Genomic DNA, 19,612 nt, shown 5'->3' with positions numbered 1-19,612 from the left:
TGTGTAAATAATAGACCATTTATATAAGATACTTGAACATCTACAAATTTTGATATCTGTTGGGGGTTTTAAAACCCTCATTGATACCAGGGGACCACTGTACAGGACTGTTCAATGTTGTCCCCAAGGACCTAAGCTCTTCCCTTTCTTGAAAAGATGTGGCTTTCATGCTCATTGTTGTTCAGTCACTAAGTCGTGCCCAACTGTTTGCGATCCCATGGAATACAGCACACCAGACTCCTCTGTCCTTCACTATCTCCCAGAGTATGCTCAAATTCATGTCCCTTAAGTGGATGATGCTATCTAACCATCTCATCCTCTACTGCCTCCTTCTCTTTTTTTCTTCAATCTTTCCCAGCATCAGGGTCTTTTCCAGTGAGTTGGCAGGGTCTTTTCCAGTGAGTTACATCAGGTGGCCAAAGTATTGGAACTTCAGCTTTAGCATCAGTCCTTACAATGAATATTCCGGGTTAATTTCCTTTAGGATTAACTGGTTTGATCTGCTTGTAGTCCAGGGGACTCTTAAAGCACCACAGCTCAAAAGCATTAATTCTTTGACTCTTAACCTTCTTTATGGTCCATCTCTCACATCATAACTACTGGAAAAACTGTAGCTTTGACTATATGGGCCTTTGTTGGCAAAGTGATGTCTCTGCTTTTCAGTACCCTCTCTAGAGAAGGCAGTGGCACCCCACTCCAGTACTCTTGCCTGGAAAATCCCATGGGTGGAGGAGCCTGGTAGGCTGCAGTCCATGGGGTCGTGAAGAGTCAGACACAACTGAGTGACTTCACTTTCACTTTTCACTTTCATGCATTGGAGAAGGAAATGGCAACCCACTCCAGTGTTCTTGCCTGGAGAATCCCAGGGATGGGGGAGCCTGGTGGGCTGCCATCTATGGGGTCGCACAGAGTCGGACACGACTGAAGCGACTTAGCAGCAGCAGCAGATTTGCCATAGCTTTCCTTTCAAGGAGCAAGTATCTTTTAATTTCATGGCTGCAGTCACTGTCCACAGTGATTTGGAGCCCAAGAAAATAAAATATCACTGCTTCCACTTTTTCCCCTTGGATGTGCCATGAAGTGATGGAACTGGATACCATGATCTTAGTTTTTTGGATGTTGTGTTTCAAGCCAACTTCACTCTCCTCTTTCACCCTCATCAAGAAGTTCTTTACTTCCTCTTCATTTTCTGCCACTAGAGTGATATCATCTACATATCTGAGGTTGTTGATGTTTCTCCTGGCAACCTTGATTCCAATTTATGATTCATCCAGCCCAACATTTCACGTGATGTACTCCGCATATAAGTTAAAAAGCAGGGTGACAGTATACATCCTTGAGTACTCATTTCCCAATTTGGAACCAGTCCATGCTCATTGTTACAAAGTAATTGTTGTACATCTAGGCATCTCTTAAGTATTCTAAGCAGAAAGAAGAGAGACAGACACAGACGGAAGGACAAAGCAACCATGTGCTGTGCTTAGTTGCTCATTCGTGTCCGACTCTTTGCGACCTCATGGACTGTAGCCCACCAGGCTTCTCTGTTCATGGGGATTCTCCAGGCAAGAATGCTGGAGTGGGTTGTCATGCCCTCCTCCAAGGGATCTTCCCAACCTAGAGATCATACTCCTTAAAAAAAACATTAAAACTTTCTGGAAACCGTATCCAGTTCTACTTATATGTCATTGGTCAGAACTAAATTTCATGGCCTCTTCACTTGCAGGAGAATCTTTGAATGTGTATATTTTAACTGGGCACATTTCCCTCTTGACCAGAGCAGGATTCTATTCTTAAGGAAGAGGGGGAGAATGAATATTGGGTAAATAATTACACATTATATTATGATGAGTATCAGATTTCTTAGATCTTTCCTGTATTTCTCTTCCCTTATTGTCATATATTCTGTCTTTGTTTTGTTCCAAGAAATTTCAGTGTTTTCCTTCTCTTATAATGGACATGCCTGAATTCTGTGTTCAGACATGTCCATTATTTGTCTTTTTAAAATTTTTTTAAAAAATGTATCTTTTTGGCTGCATTGGGTCTTAGCTGTGGCACATAAGCTGCTCTCTATTTGTGATGTGCAGGCTTAGTTGTCCTGTGGCATGTGGAATTATAGTTCCTTGACACGGGATCGAACCTGGATCCCCTGCATTGGAAGGTGATTCTTAACCACTGAACCATCAGGGAACTCCCTATTTAACTTGTCTTTTGCGCTTTCTTATTAGCAGTTCATTTTTTTTTAAATTTCTTCTTTTTCATTGAATCTTATTTTTTCATATCTTTTATTGTAAAATTTAGTATATTAATCATTTTAAATTGTATAGGTTAGTGGCATTAAATACATTCATTATCATGTGCTTAATCTTCACCATTATCCTTTTCCAGAACTCTTTTCATCTTCCCCAACTCCATATACATGAAACAGTAATTCCTCATTTTCCTTCCATCCCCATATCATGCCCCAGACCACCTGTGTTCTTCCTGTGCCTGTGAATTTGAATTTGACTACTGTAGTTATCGTCTTACCTGGAATCATCCAATATTTGTCCTTTTGTGTCATGTAGCATAATGTCTTCAGAGTTTATCCATGTTGTAACATGTGTCAGAATTTCCTTCTTGAATACTATGTGAGTGTATTACATACCCCATTTTGTTTATCTCCTAATGCACTGATGGGCACTTGAGTCGCTTTCATCTTCTGGGTATTATGAAACATGCTGCTGTGAGCACGTGTGTACATACTGCTCAGTGCCTTTCCTTCGTTTCTTTTGGACGGACATATGCCTGTATGGGGAAACGCTGGATCGTATAGTAATTCTGTTTAATTTTCTGAGGAAGTGTCATGGTGTTTTCACTGTTTTTCTTTACCACCAGCAATGCAAAGTTTCCAATTTCTCCACTTCCTCAGCAACACTTGTTATTTTATGTGCTTTTCCTATTAACCATCCAGTGGGATTGAAGTGATGTCATGTTGTGATTTTAATTTGCATTTCCCTTATGATTGGTGATGTTGAACATTTTTTCATGTGTTTATTGTCCATTTGTCTATTTTTGGAGAAATGTTTGTTGAAGTTCTTCGACCTTTTTTTCGTTGTTGAATTGTGGAAGTTCTTTTTATTCTGGGTGTTAATTCCTTACCTGATACATTTTTGCAAATATTTTTTTCTTCTATTTCATGAGTTGCCTTTCTGTTTTGTTGATAGTGTCCTTTTGACATACATGTTTTTAAATTTCAAATGAAATCCAAGTTGTCTAGTTTTTATTTTGTTGCCTATATTTTTGGTGTCCTATCCAAGAAATCACTGGCAAATCCACTGTCATGAAGCTTTTCTCCTGTTTCCTTCCACCTCCCTAAGCCTTTTATGGTTTTAGCTGTTATATTAGGTCTTCAGTCCATTTTGAGTCAATTCTTGTAGGTAGTATAAGGGTCCACTTTCATTTTTTTGCCTCTGGGTATCCAGTTTCCCAATTACCATTTGTTGCAAGCTCTATTTTTTTCATGACTACTGTTTCTGAAAACCATTTGACCATGGATTTATTTCTGGATATTTTATTCTCTTTGTCTCTGGTAACACAGTATCATATTTTTTGATTACTGCAGTTTTGTTAGGAAAAGTTTTGAAACCAAGAAGTATGGTTCTTTGTTCTGTTCTAAGATTGTCTTTCTTTATGGGGTTTTGAGATTCCATATGATTGGAATGTGTTTTCTGTTTCTGCAGAAGAATGTTAATGGTATAATACTCTCTGAAGGTATCATCTGAAACATTTTAAGATGTTTTTGTTTCCTGAAATACTTTTGTTCCTTATGGGTTTGTTGTTGTTGTCTTTTTTTAGCCTTGACCAGGGATTTAACCTGGGCCTCAGCAGTGAAAACCCAGAATCCTAACCACTAGGCCACCAGGAAACTCCCTGTTCCTCATGTTTTATCTTGTTCCTTCTCTCTTGCTCTTTTTGTTTTCCTCAAATAGCTGGTAATCTTTAATTATCTGTTGATGCTTGTAAATGAAGGCCTTGGTTTATCAGTGTAGGTAACTTGCATGCATATCCTACACTTTAAAAAATATATTTATTTATTTATTCATTCATTCATTTTTGACTGCACTGGATCTTTGTTGCTGCACATGGCATGTGGCTTTTCCCGGACCAGGGATTAAACCTGTGTCCCCTGCATTGGCAGGTGGATTCCTAACCACTGGACCACCAGGAAAATCTTCTTACACTGTTTTGAAGGTCCATTTTGACATCATCTTTTTAGTGTATGATGGGAAGAAGTTTATTTTTAGTGTGTATTTGGAAGAAGGTAATGTTTGAGGTTCTGTATAATTGGAAGAAGCAAACTTTTAGATGTAAATTAGGTAAGCTGGGAGATGCTGTTGAAATCCATGATTGCCAAAATAAGAAAGGCATCATTTTGAGGCAGAATGTGAAATCCTTTATAGTGTTTCTTTTTTATGAGGAACCACTTTTTTTTGTTTATTTCTTATTTCTAATGTGTGTGCCTGCTCAGTCGTGTCCAGCTCTTTGTAACACTGTGGACTGTGGCCCCCTAGGCTCCTCTGTCCATGGGGTTCTCCAGTCAAGAATACTGGAGTGGATTGCCATTGCCTCTTCCAGGAGATCTTCCCAACCCAGGGATTGAACCGAAGGCTCCAGCGTCTCCTGCATTGCAGTTGTATTCTTTACCACTAGCGCCACCTGGGAACCCCTTTCATATTTCTATGATATGGAAGTTCAAAGTTCCCTTGAACATTGCTTGGTTCTGAAAAGCTTTATTTCTTTATGTCAGTTGCTTTGTATACATAGGCCCAACTGTTCTACAGTAGTTCGAGAGTTATTCTGATGAGCACTCTGTGGCCTACTCTTCCTTACTATACTTTTTGTCCTATCCTGGGAGTGTCTTTGGGAAGAACAGCTGCCCCTTCTATAGGAGCCATCTCATAGTCTTAGTTTGAATTTCAGTTTCTTCTTTTCTGGTTACTTAATCAGAATCTGTCAGTTTGCCAGCTTGCTGGAATTCTGTAATTTCAGATTGCTAATAGCACTATTTCCTGTTTGAAACCCTGCTGATTTATTTTCCTTTTTCCCATGTTTATTTGCATTTCAGTAGAATTTTTGAGAACATCGTGAGATAAATGCATGTTCCGTTCAGTCGCTCAGTCGTGTCTGACTCTGCGACCCTATGAATTGCAGCACGCCAGGCCTCCCTGTCCATCACCAACTCCCAGAGTTCACTCAGACTCACATCCATTGAGTCAGTGATGCCATCCAGACATCTCATCCTCTGTTGTCCCCTTCTCCTCCTGCCCCCAATCCCTCCCAGCATCAAAGTCTTTTCCAATGAGTCAACTCTTCGCATGAGGTGGCCAAAGTATTGGAGCTTCAGCTTTAGCATCATTCCTTCCAAAGAAATCCCAGGGCTGATCTCCTTCAGAATGGACTGGTTGGATCTCCTTGCAGTCCAAGGGACTCTCAAGAGTCTTCTCCAACACCACAATTCAAAAGCATCAATTCTTCGGCACTCAGCCTTCTTCACAGTCCAACTCTCACATCCATACATGACCATTGGATGTACTCAGTCTAATTTTGTTTATTTAGCACCACTTGACATGTGTAAGTTGGAGAAGGGCAATGGCACCCCACTCCAGTACTCTTGCTTGGAAAATCCCATGGACGGAGGAGCCTGGTAGGCTGCAGTCCATGGGGTTGCTAAGAGTCGGACATGACTGAGCGACTTCACTTTCACTTTTCACTTTCATGCATTGGAGAAGGAAATGGCAACCCACTCCAGTGTTCTTGCCTGGAGAATCCCAGGGACGGGGGAGCCTGGTGGGCAGCCGTCTATGGGGTCGCACAGAGTCAGACATGACTGAAGCGACTTAGCAGTAGCAGCAGCAACATGTGTAGGTAATGTTCTAGTTTCTGTGAATGAGACAGACAAACAAATGTCCCAACTTTGATAGAGCTTATACTTTGATGGGGGAGACATATTGAGCATATATGTAAATAAAAAACAGACTATAGTAATAGTAGAAGAAGAAAGTAACTTGGGCTTGAGACTTGGAGTGATTTGTAAATTGACATCTGAAGGAAATATAGCCTATCTCATGAAGAGTGCTGGGAAGAGAACTCTAGGCAGAAGGATTGGCAAATGCAGAGCTTCAAGAGGAGGAAGGAGCTTGTTTTAGAGGAAGACATGTCTGGAGAGTAGTGAACAAGATGGCTAGTGATATGAAATGAGATGAGTAAGAGGTGAATGTCAGGTCTTATAGTGGGACTTATAGTCTTTTGTCAGGAAATTTGACTTTATTTTAAATAAAGTGAAAAGCCTAATGAAAGATTTTAGAAAAGGAACTTATACAGTCTGTTTTTTCTTAAAGGTAATTTTGACAGCTGTTTAGGGAATATATTCAGTTTGGATGTTGCCCACAGAAGTGGGAGAAATGAGGAAATTGTGGATATATTTTGCACAGAGTACCTGTGGATTTTTGTGATGATAGAAGAAACAATCTGAGTCACAAATGACTAGGTTTATTTGGCTTTTGTAACTGTTGGTGCTATTTACTATTATAATGAAGGTTGGAGGAAGGAAAATCAAGAGTTATTTTTTTGGACACTTTTGAAATGCTTGTGGGTCATACAAGTAGGCAGTCTAGAGCTTTGGGAAGAAGTCACAGCTGAAAGTATGAATTTTAGAACCATTATAACACCAGCGCTTAATGTTTTGGGTCCACGGAGTATCTGAGTTCAAGATAGAGTCCTAGGACTTTAATATTAGAGATGGAAAAGAATCTGCAGGGAGGAGAAGACTCCAAAGGAGATAAAAAAGGAGTGGCTGGTATGATGGGCAGCCTGGAGAACCTGAAAAATCAATGAAATTAATTTCAAGGAAAAGAGTAGTCCTCTTGAATTTTTGAGAAATGGTAAGTAAGATGATTAAAGAAAGGTGTCAGTTAGATTTGCTGACAGAGGTTTTTGTTCTTGATGATCCTTTTCATTGGGTTGGGAACTACACTGGAATGAAGTGATGGATGAATGGAAGGTGAGAAACTAGAGGCAGAAAGTATAGACACGTCTTTTTATTTGAGATTGGCTATGAATAAGTTTACAGCAATGAGTGGGTAGCTGAAGGAACAAATTTAAATTCAGTGTTAAAGTCTAAAAGGCATACTGTAAAAAGCTTTACCAGTTACTATTTCTTTGAACTTTTATTTTTTTTCTTATACTTTATTTAAACTTTTAATATTTTAAATTATGGCAGCATAATAACACATTTATTGGAGACTTGGAAAATACAGATCAAAATTACATATAGTTCCATTATGTATTACAATTATTTTTAAGTAGATTAAGATTTTTTAGGTGGAGTTTCTGCATCAAAGTCTCAAAAATTAATAGAATAAATAGAAAAGTAGGATATAGTAGACTAGCATTATGAGCCAATTCAACATAATTAAGATTTATACAGTTTTCACACAACAGCAGGGTACAAATTCTATTGAAGTTCCTATAGACATACACCAGGAGACCCTGGAACATATCCAGGGACATAAAACCAGGTGCAAAAATTTCATCATCTAAAAGTGTTGAAATCAAACAGTCTGTATTCTCTTATAACTGTGGAATTGTGTTAGAAATGAATATTGAAAGATACTTGAAAATAGCCCACATATTTTCAAGTGCTGCTGCTACTGCTGCTAAGTCGCTTCAGTCGTGTCCAACTCTGTGCGAGACAGCAGCCCACCAGGCTCCTCTGTCCGTGGGATTCTCCAGGCAAGAATACTGGAGTGGGTGCCATTTCCTTCTCCAATGCATGAAAGTGAAAAGTGAAAGTGAAGTCACTCAGTCGTGTCTGACTCTTCGTGACCCCATGGACTGCAGCCCACCAGTCTCCTCCATCCATGGGATTTTCCAGGCAAGAGTACAGTGTGACATTAACCAAGAGAGATCTTTGTCTTACCCGTTGAAAGCCTCAAGAAAGTTAAAAGACTGAAAAAACACAGGGTGATTGTGGAGAATAAAGCATTTAAATGAGAAATTAATATAAAAAATACTTAAAAAACCCCATATTTGTGGAAATTAAATGCCTACTTTTAAATGATGGGTGTATCTAAGAAGCCGTAACAAGAGAAATTAGAAAATATTTGTAAAGAATAAAGATGAAAAGAGAAGTTATCAGAATTCATTGCATGTAGCTGAAACTGGTCAATCCAATAAATACAATGTGAAATCTTGAATTAGGTATGAAAACCAATAGTGGACATAAAATTTTGTGCAATTTGAACAAAATCTATACTTTAGATAATAATACTGGAATCACATGTAAATTTTCTATCTTTTTTAATAACATCATATATCTTTATATTTTCAGAATTGGATTGGAAGTTTCATGCCTCATTTAAAATTGTTCTTTTTTTTTAAATCACTAAAATAATAATCTTTCTGCCTTTAGCAGTAATAGTAGATGCCATAATAAATGAAACTGTATCAAATCAATTTTTTATTTTTTTGAGAAATTCTAAGCACACACTGTCACATCCACATCCATTTCTTGTCTTGTATATCATTTTAAAGCAAATCTCATATAATTTCAATTATAAATATTTCATTATATGTTTCTGAAAGGTTGACCTTTAAAAGCTGAAGCACAGGGCCTTCCCTAATGGTCCAGTGGCTAGGACTCCATGTTCCCAATGGAGGGGGCCTGGGTTCAATCCCTGGTCAGAGATCTAGATCCCACATGCTGCAACTAAGACCTGGCACAGCCAAGTAAATAATTTTTAAAAACTTACATGCAATTAAAAAATAACACTAATTCTGTAATACCAAATATCCAACTGGTATTGAAATTTTCAGGTTTCTCATAAATGGTTTTTATAAACAGATTCCAAATAAGGTCCTCACATTGTATATGGGTGATATCTCTTTTGACTCTATTATTTTCTTTTTTATTCCTTGCAAATTATTTGTTAAAGTAATAACTTTCTTACAATTTGGAATAATTAAATGTTCTTACGTTATCTGGTGTATGTCTCATTTGAGACCTGGAATTAACTAATTTTCTAAGGATATGGCATTTGGAAATAACTATTACTATTTTACTTAAATTTATTTTACCTTATAATAGCCTATTGAGCATACTTAATTTATATAGCCTTTTAATTTTTTCCCTTTAGTGTTTGGGATATGAATTTTCTTATTTGTTTTGCCCCTTTACCACTGTTATTTTAGGCATTTGAGGAATTTTCTTTTTTTAAAGTCGGGTATGTATTAAATTTATTGTTTGTCTTACCCAACCTTTTAATCTGTTTGGAGTGAGAAGGAGTGGCTCCTTGTGTTAATTAAATCACCATATTGAGTAAAGTTCCCCCATTGGATTCTAATTGGGATAAACATGCTCTTAGAATATCAAAAATGACCTTATCTGTAACTAAAGTGAAAACTGCTTACCTCCCTCGTGTTTTTATGTTTTCCCTAGATACTTTCTGTTTGTTTTTTTCCGTAACATTAATATAATATAGCTAAAGTCAGTTTTACTTCTGTGTAATTTATATATTTCAATCTGTGATTTGGGTAGGGGGAAAAAAGGGATGGAATATTTATTTATTTTCCTTTTTAATACTTCACCATTTTTAGCTTAGAAACAGAGAAAAGGGAAAAAAGCAGAAAGGTTGCCTTGGAATTGTGTGAATTTACAGGGGCTGAATATCAAATAGAGATACTTGTTTTCTAATATTCCTCCTACCTTACATGTTAATATGGATCTGAATTCTGTTGTTTCTTTTTTATTCTGAAGGGCATAGATGTTATGGATGTAATTTTATAAAATATGCCAGGCAGCAAACTCTAGCGCTATTTAGAAAGAAAAAGAAGAAAGCAGTGTGAACATGGGCAAACAGTTCTTGCTTAAGCCCTAAAATATATCACTTTTATTCATCCATACAGAAAACAAGCATGAGGCCAAGAGGAGGCGAACAGAGAGAGTTAGGCGAGAGAAGATAAATTCTACAGTAAATAAAGATTTAGAAAACAGAAAGAGGTCTCGAAGTAACAGCCATTCAGATCATATCAGACGAGGAAGAGGAAGACCTAAAAGTGCATCTGCCAAAAAACATGAGGAAGAAAGAGGTATGAGTAAATCCAAGCAGTTTTTTTTCCCCAAAGTATTAAAGTTTTCTAAGATCTTAATTAGATAGTAGTGAAGAAAGTATTTGGTAGGCATTTAACTCCTGGATTTAAAATTCCAACTTATATTTTAGTTTGTAAAAGCATTTTCTCTCAGGTAGATACTTGTTGTTTTTTTTTAATCCGTAAATTTAATTCTTATTGGAAAACTAAAGGCTTAAGTTAGGTAAATTCACTTTCCTATAAACTGATGATAGTAAAGTTCAGAGACAATAATTTGTGTATGACATCCTAATAAGTCTGTTAAAATGGTTATACTTTTTTAAAAGATAAATCTAAATTCTATTAAGATTTATTTCAAACTATTATACTGTGAGTTTTAAAAATTTACTATTGAAAGTGTTCTTCAGTATGAATTTTCAGTGTTCTTCAGTATCCAAAAGCTAAGGTGGATTTCTTCTTGGATAATATTCTTTGTCTAAAACATATTCATTTTCTCCTTATAGATTTTCTCTTTTCTTTGGATAACTAGTGTGCCTACCAATAACCATCCACCATGATGTTTTTAACCATCAACTTAAACTTCAGCTTCTTTTTCTTTGATTTTTGTTTATCTTTTAAAAAACCTTTTATTGTGGAAAATTTTTTAAATTACACAAATTAAAAAGAATGGTATAATGAACCCCCATATGCCCATAATTTCAAGCCAGTAATTAAATGAAAAAGATAGTTGCTTTCTATAATTCTTTTAAAATCTCTATCAAGTAAATCAACTATACTTTAATTAAAAATAAATAACAATGTTATTAGACATCAAAAAAACCTCTGTTAGAATAATTTCATCTTCAGTTAAATGCGTTTATAATTTCTTATGTTATTTGTGAGCTACACTTTACTTCTTTCAGGCATTCAGTCTTAAGTATTCAGGTATTCACCCATAAATATATTTTAGACACTGAGAATTTCTTACTGTTCACCATTTCTCCCTGTTTTATGTGTTTCTATTTAAATATCTATTTGAATAAAATTACTACTGTTAGTGTAAATAACTTCATCTTTATAGCTTTTATCAAAGTTAAAGATTTCTTAATATCATATGGCTAAAGGATTAAGGTTAATGTCTTTGACTATATTCTGTGAAGACTGTGCTTAGATACTCCTTAATTCCTTGGCTAATTTTACTGCTTATTCTCTTTTCTTCTGTTATGCTGATCTTCCAGAGAGTTTGAGTTTTCTTCTCAGTTTGAATGTGCTTCTTTAATAATGGGGTGACCAGAAAATATATGCCAAAGACTATTTCAACAGGGAAACTAGGTAAAGGAAAGTCTAACAGAGAAAAAAGAGAAAAGGAAAATACTGTTTGGCCCAGAAAGCAGAACATTCTTTACAGTTGAAGTAAAAGGACCATAATTCAAAGAATGGAAAAGGAATGCTTCTGGTGGTGGGTAGGAGGAGATGAGAAAATAGATAATGACAGTCTTTTCTTTGGGGAAATGACTGTAGTTCTGGTTCTCACTGTGCAGGTTTGAATCTTTTATTTTGTGTTAACTTGAAAACAGAAGCATTTATTGGCTATACATTTTTTTCAGATATTTTTAGTTTGTTGTAGAAAAGTTTTAAGAAAGCTGTTTCTAGAGTAAGATATGCTTTTACTGCAAACAAGGAAGACCTCAAAGCAATTTTTGTATAATAAAATGGAATCTTTTAATGTAGGTCAGGAACAGGGGCAGTCAGCAAGCTTTTTATGTAAAGAGCCAGATAATATTTTAGGCTTTCTGGGCTATAAAGTCTCTGTCAAAGCCACTCTGCTCTGTCATTGTGTCTGGAAAGCAGCCATAGAAAATATGTAAATGAATGGGCATGGCTGTGTTCCAGTAAGACTTTATAAAAACAGGTTGCAGACTAGATTTTGCTCTTGGGCTGTAGCTTTCAGTCCCTGAAGGCACACCATGTTCTCTAAATATAATACTGGTGGGAAATACGAACGTTTAAAATGTCTATATATTTTAGAATAGACTTCTTTGATATATTTCTTATCGTTTGCTGCTGCTCCTGCTAAGTCACTTCAGTCGTGTCCGACTCTGTGCGACCCCATAGACGGCAGCCCACCAGGCTTCTCCATCCCTGGGATTCTCCAGGCAAGAACACAGGAGTGGGTTGTCATTTCCTTCTCCAATGCATGAAAGTGAAAGTGAAGTCGCTCAGTCGTGTCTAACTCCTAGCGATCCCATGGACTGCAGCCTACCAGGCTCCTCCGTCCATGGGATTTTCCAGGCAAGAGTACTGGAGTGGGTTGCCATTGCCTTCTCTTATTGTTTAGTAGCCACTTAAATTCAGTATCCCTGCTCATAGGACGCTTAAAGAATTTGAAGGAAGCTTTACTTTTATTTTAATAAGGAAAACCTTACAATGTGTCTAAAAGCACATTTTTAATTGACTTTAGTTTTTATATTTTGAAAAAAATAGAAGAATGAAAGGAAGTCTTTTTAGACATCTAGGTAACAACCTTATCATAAAAGCCAATCATTAAACTTAATTTTTGGTTGGTTTAAAATAAGTCTTCATTTTATATGTGGGGGTATGATTATTCTGGATATTAGTAATGTAAGAGTGACATTTTCACTGATTAAAATTTATTAACTAATTTTGAATATCTTATTAATGAACATAGATAATTAAGGTAGACTTCAAGTTAAAGATGGTAGATTGAATAAACACATCTAGCTCTGTTCTCTCCCCAAACCCTAGTAAAGTAGGAAAGGGACTTTTTGTTTTCCAAGGGCAAAGTTCCACAAGAAGAGGGAATAGGAGAAACAGCAAAATTCTGGAAAGTAATAACTTCTTTAGTAGACCCAAGAAACTAAATTGTAAACTCCTTTGAGAAAAGCTAAGAAAGAAACTTTTTCTTGTTTTACATCTTCCTTAAGGTCAGCAATTTTTGGCACGAGTTATGTCTGGAAGTGTAGAGGTGAAGGTGAGGCTAAAAAACTTTATTTGAAAGTCTTTTTTTAATACCTTGCTAGGGCCGTTTATCCTTTGATAAAAGATAAGGCAAAAGAGTTTCTGGTCTCGGAAATAACCAGGCATCATTGAGGGCAGGGCTATCAAATTAAAATGAGGAAAGTTAGGTAAAAATTAGAGATGTAAATATTGGGTTCTCCAATCAGGCCTTCATAAAGGAGAAAAACAGTAACTTGGATGAGTTTTTCCAGGGTGAAAAAAAAAAAAAGAAAACTGCCATTAATATTCTTTGTAAGAGACGTTGTGGTAGTAATGAAACAAACAAAAAGGAATTTCCTTTTTCTTAAAAGGAAATTGAAGATATCAAAAAAGTACCTGGAAAATGAACTTTAAAATGAGAATCTTATATATATATATCTATATAAAATATGTAACTTTAAAATGAGAATCATATATGTGTGTATGTGTATAGATATGTCTATATGATTTGCAAAAATGGCAAACTTTAACAGAAATCTGATGGATAAAATTGAAGAAATGTACCAGAATGTATACCAGTAGGAAAAGAGATTAAAAATAGAATAGGAAACATAAGAAATTTAGAGGACCAATTTGAGGTCAACATATGTAAATAATTGATGTTGCAGAAAAGAACACAGAAGATGAAAGAGAAGGAAGCCATCAGTGAAATAATTTGAGTAATTTTCCCACACCTGAAGGACACTGAATTTCTGTATTGAAATACCCCACCAAATTAAGTGGATGGTTAAAACAAGATATTATACAAAATTATATCATCATAAATTATCTCTCTTTGGTTAAAAGGAAAACCCTTCAAGTGTTCAAAGGAAATAATCAAAATGGTACAGTGAAATACTATCCAGCAAGGAACAAGCTACTTGTGTATGAGCAACATCAACGAATTTCAAAAGCATGTTGAATGAAAGAAGCTAGACACAAAATAGTACATATTATACAATGCCACTTATATGATGTTCAAGAACAGGCAAAATGAATCTATGGTGGTGGAATAATATTTCTGGTAGGGTGGGGAGGGATTGGCTGGAGAGAATGAGAAATTTCATATCTTAAATTGTGGTGTGGATCATCCAGTTGTACACTTAAGATCATATATTTCATTTTAGGGAAATTAGCAACAACTTAAAAAATAACTATAAAAAGTGGTATAGAATTTTCTTAGCAGTGGCACCAGTATTTGCAATATAGTATTTTGCCTTTAAATACTAAGAGGAAATCTTCAGGTCTTTTCTTAATCACACTAGTAACTAGTGTGAAGAAAGACTCAAGACACTTTCTAATATTTAGGATCTCAAAAAATTTGCTACTCATACTCCCTTTCTTAGGAAGCTACTGCAAGATACATGGCATCAAAATGAAGACGTAAACCAAGAATGTATCCTGAACTTAGAACACAGGGTCCAACTCAAGAGAGAGATAAGAATCTCCAGCATGATGTTGACGAGAGATCTCAACATGATAATTGTGCAGTAGGCCTAAAAACCAACCATGTCAGATTGGAGTATAGCAGAAGACTTTCTTGAAGAATTTCTTCAAGAAGATAAAATTGTTATATGTAAACATTCTGAAAGATTTATCCAACGAGGAGAGAGTTTGGGTTCAGTTAGTAATGAAAACTAAGCAAATGAAGAAAGAGAATCTTTTCAGGGAAAACAGTGTACAGGAAAAGTGAAATAATTTACGTAATGAATAATGTTAGCACAATATTGATCTCATCAAAATGATAATATAACTGTAATGGGAAGATGTGATAAAAGTATGATGGCAAGAGACAGAAAACAATAAATCCTAATTTTTCATGGTGGAAAGTCAGTTTATCATGCCTGAAAACAGAAGTCCAAGATGTTGCATCAGATAAATGCTGTTAAAGTGCTGCACTCAATATGCCACCAAATTTGGAAAACTCAGCAGTAGCCACTGGACTGGAAAAGGTCAGTGTTCTTTCCAATCCCAAAGAAAGGCAATGCCAAAGAATGTTTAAACTACCGCACAATTGCACTCATTTCACATGTTAGGAAGATAATGCTCAAAATCCTCCAAGCTATGGTTCATTCGTATGTGAACCAAGAACTTCCAGATGTTCAAGCTGGGTTTAGAAAAGGCAGAGGGACCAGAGATCCAATTGCCAACATATGCTGGATTGTAGAAAAAGCAAGGGAATTCCAGAAAAACATCTACTTCTGCTTCATTGACTACGCTAAAGTCTGACTGTGTAGATCACAGCAGACTGTGGAAAATTCTTAAAGAGATGGAAATACCAGACCACCTTACCGGCCTCCTGGGAAACCTGTATGCAGGTCAAGAAGCAACAGTTAGAACTGGACATAGAACAACGGACTGGTTGAAAATTAGGAAAGAAGTGCGTCAAGGCTGTATATTGTCATCCTGCTTATTTAACATATGCAGAGTACATCATGTGAAATGCCAGGCTGGATGATTCACAAGCTGGAATCAAGACTGCTGGGAGAAATATCAATAACCTAAGCTGAGTGCCAAAGAATTGATGCTTTTGAACTGTGGTGTTGGAGAAGACTCTTGAGAGTCCCTTGGACTGCAAGGAGATCCAACCAGTCCATTCTGAAGGAGATCAGCCCTGGGATTTCTTTGGAAGGACTGATGCTAAAGCTGAAACTGCAGTACTTTGGCCACCTCATGCGAAGAGTTGACTCATTGGGAAAGACTTTGATGCTGGGAGGGATTGGGGGCAGGAGGAGAAGGGGACGACAGAGCATGAGGTGGCTGAATGGCATCACTGACTCGATGGACGTGAGTCTGAGTGAACTCCAGGAGTTGGTGATGGACAGGGAGGCCTGGCGTGCTGCGATTCATGGGGTCGCAAAGAGTCAGACACGACTGAGCAACTGAACTGAACTGAAGATATGCAAATGACAGCACCTTTAGGGCAGAAAGTGAAGAGGAACTAAAGAGCCTCTTGATGAAGGTGAAAGAGGAGAGTGAAAATCTGGCTTAAAACTCAACCTTCAAAAATTAAGATCTTGGCAAATAGATGGGGAAACAATGGAAACAGTGACAGAGTTTATTTTCTTGGGCTCCAAAATCACTGCAGATGGTGACTGCAGCCATGAAATTAAAAGATTCTTGCTCCTTAGAAGAAAAGCTATCACAAACCTCGGCAACGTATTAAAAAGCAGAACATTACTTTGCCAACAAAGGTCCATATAGTCAAAGCTATGGTTTTTCCAATTGTCATTTTCTGATACGAGAGTTGGACCATAAAGAAGACTGAACGCCAAAGAATTGGTGTTTTCCAACTGTGGTGTTGGAAAAGACTCTTGCGAATCCCTTGGCCAGCAAGGAGATCAAACCAGTCAATCCTAAAGAAAATTAACCTTGAATATTCATTGGAAGGACTGATGCTGAAGCTGAAATTCTTGATATTTTCCTGACGTGGAGAGCTGACTAATTAGAAAAGACTGATGCTCGGAAAGATTGAAGGCAGAAGGAGAAAGGGACAGCCGAGAATGAGATGGTTGGATGGCCTCAAGGAATCAGTGGACATAAGTTTGACCAAGCTCTGGGAGATGGTGAAGGACAGGGAAGCCTGGCATGCTTCAGTCCATGGGGTCACAAAGAGTCAGACACGACTGAGCGACTGAACAACAAAAGCAAACTATATACATGTTTAACTGATTAAAAATCAAAGCATAATAAAAAAATCCAGACAAAAGTAGAATCATAGTCAATCAGTCAGTTCAGTCGCTCAGTCGTGTCCAACTCTTTGCGACCCCATGAATCGCAGCATGCCAGGCTTCCCTGTCCTTCACCAACTCCCAGAGTTTACTCAAACTCATGTCTATCGAGTCAGTGATGCCATCCAGCCATCTTATCCTCTTCCGTCCCCTTCTGCTCCCGCCCCCAATCCCTCCCAGCATCAGGGTCTTTTCCAATGAGTCAGCTCTTTGCATGAGGTGGCCAAAGTATTGGAGTTTCAGCTTTAGCATCAGTCCCTCCAAAGAAATCCCAAGGCTGATCTTCAGAAAGGACTAGTTGGATCTCCTTGCAGTCCAAGGGACTCTCAAGAGTCTTCTCCAACACCACACTTCAAAAGCATCAATTCTTCAGCTCTCAGCTTTCTTCACAGTCCAACTCTCACATCCATACATGACCACAGGAGAAACCATAGCCTTGACTAGACCTTGTTGGCAAAGTAATGGCTCTGCTTTTCAGTATGCTATCTAGGTTGGTTATAACTTTCCTTCCAAGGAAAAAAACGTCTTTTAATTTCATGGCTGCAATCACCATCTGCAGTGATTTTGGAGCCCTCAAAAATAAAGTCAGCCACTGTTTCCACTGTTTCCCCATCTATTTCCCATGAAGTGATGGAATCAGATGCCATGATCTTTGTTTTCTGAATGTTGAGCTTTAAGCCAACTTTTTCACTCTCCTTTCACTTTCATCAAGAGGCTTTTTAGTTCCTCTTCACTTTCTGCCATAAGGGTGGTGTCATCTGCATATCTGAGGTTCTTGATATTTCTCCCAGCAGTCTTGATTCCAGCTTATGCTTCCTCCAGCCCAGCGTTTCTCATGATGTACTCTGTATATAAGTTAAATAAGCAGGGTGGCAATATACAGCCTTGACATACTCCGTTTCCTATTTGGAACTAGTCTGTTGTTCCATGCCCAGTTCTAACTGTTGCTTCCTGACCTGCATACAGATTTCTCAAGAGGAGGTAGGTCAGGTGGTCTGGTGTTCCCATCTCTTTCAGAATTTTCCACAGTTTATTGTGATAGTAGAACCTGAAAAAGTAATTTGTAATCCACAAAGATGTTAATCATGATTTTAGCTGGCTTGAGATAAATAGGTGGTTTTTCTTTTGTATTTTAGTTTTCTGTGTTTAAAAAAACATTCTGCTATGAACTTTGATTACATTTGTAATCAGATGGGGCAAAGTAGAAATAAATGTTGCTTATTCTTATTTTCTGTAGCAGGGCTAAGGTGAATAATTTATTATATTCATAAAGGCACCATTGATGTTCAGATGGGACCTTATTTATGGTGAGGAAATTCATTTTGATTGAGACAGGGAGCTCATGCTACTGAGAAGAAAAATATTTGAGATTCTTACAGAAATATTAGATGTGTGTATAGAAATATATATCCAATCTCTATTTAGTCTTAGAATTCAGTTCATGCATTTTAGTAACTCCTTTGTATAATTTTAATATTTCAGTTTAGTAACATACTTTATACCATTTAGTATGCATCATAGTATTATGTATAGTATTTATTGTCATTTAAAGAAATAGTGAAAACTTAAATTACTGAATCTACTGCCTTTATATTAAAAGCTTTCCCTTTTTCTTTTAACAGAGAAACAGGAAAAGGAAATTGACATCTATGCTAACCTCTCTGATGAAAAGGCTTTCGTGTTTTCAGTCGCCTTGGCAGAAATAAATAGAAAAATTATTAATCAAAGACTTATTCTCTGATATTTGTCTGCAAAATGTGTTGAAACTTTCTTCAGGATTACATCAGCAAATTCTCAAAACAGTTGTGGACTCTCAGGAGCATTTTGATTGCATCAATAAGGGCCATTGATTGTTTTTTTCCTTATCATTTAGCCTGTGCCACACTTTGGGAGTGAAGCTATAGGCTTGGACTGTTTTGGGATTTCCTTGTTTACCAAGGAGTATTGTCAGTGTTTGTGTTTGGGATATAGTGAATTTACTCCAAAAAAGAAAAAAAAGTAAACAAACTGGTTGACTGTTAAAGAATTAAAGGATAGGGTTGAGAGTGGAAGTATGAAAACCAGAGAAATAAAATGATAGTTTTCAGGTTTGCCACCAGAGATGCAATATTTTAAATACTTTGAGAAAGAGTGACTTTTGAAAATATATATTTCGGATTTGAGCACTAACATTGCATATTTACAGTTCATTTAATAAATTGGCAATTGATATTTTATTGAATGGGAAATTAATATAAACTGTAAGTTTTGTCTTAAATTGATTTTTTTTGCGTTTTATTTTTATGACGTAAGGTATGGGTTATATTTTAGAAGCTACTTTCTAGACAGTTTGGAAGTTTGGGTGCTATATATGAAGAAAAACATTTAAGGATATATCATACTTCAGATATAAACACTTTGTTTTCTTGAATGTAATTTATTTATTGGTTAAAAAAAACTTTTTTGCTCTCAAGATGGTGCCTGTTAAACTAAACATAGAATATATTTATTACATGCAAAATATTTCTTAGCCACTTTTAAGCAGTAATGTTTGTTCCGAATGGATGTTCATTTATACATCCGGAAAATTATTTAAGTTGTTACTTAACCTCACTCTGGAGGAAAAAGAAAATAAACCTTAATATTGAAACTAATAGATTAAATAGTGTGCTATAAGCTTTTTGTTATAGTGAAATTTGTGAACTGTATTTAAATTATTAATTTCCTAGTGTTAATGATAATTGTTTATAGTTGATTTATACTTAATGCTTTTGCATTTTTGTATATCAATTTTGTGCTTA

At 36.5% G+C, this 19,612-nt stretch overlaps 1 protein-coding gene across 2 annotated transcripts in view; it reads left to right on the top strand.

Moving 5' to 3' along the window:
• Positions 1-19,337, top strand: part of C20H16orf87 (chromosome 20 C16orf87 homolog) — a 34,234-nt gene extending 14,897 nt beyond the window's left edge. Inside the window, exons 3-4 of one of the 2 annotated variants that reach the window (XM_068992893.1) lie at positions 9,943-10,125; positions 18,455-19,337. In XM_068992893.1, coding sequence (XP_068848994.1) covers positions 9,943-10,125; positions 18,455-18,573 — 302 coding nt within the window. In that variant the 3' untranslated portion in view covers positions 18,574-19,337. The remainder of the gene's footprint in view (positions 1-9,942; positions 10,126-18,454) is intronic. The other variant, XM_068992894.1, reaches the window with a different exon arrangement.
• The last annotated feature ends 275 nt before the right edge of the window (positions 19,338-19,612 follow it).

The sequence above is a fragment of the Capricornis sumatraensis genome, chromosome 20, assembly GCF_032405125.1.
Source record: "Capricornis sumatraensis isolate serow.1 chromosome 20, serow.2, whole genome shotgun sequence".
Classification (NCBI taxonomy): Eukaryota; Metazoa; Chordata; class Mammalia; order Artiodactyla; family Bovidae; genus Capricornis; species Capricornis sumatraensis.
The sequence above is the reverse complement of the archived record's forward strand: the minus strand, read 5'-3'. Positions and strand labels throughout refer to the sequence as shown.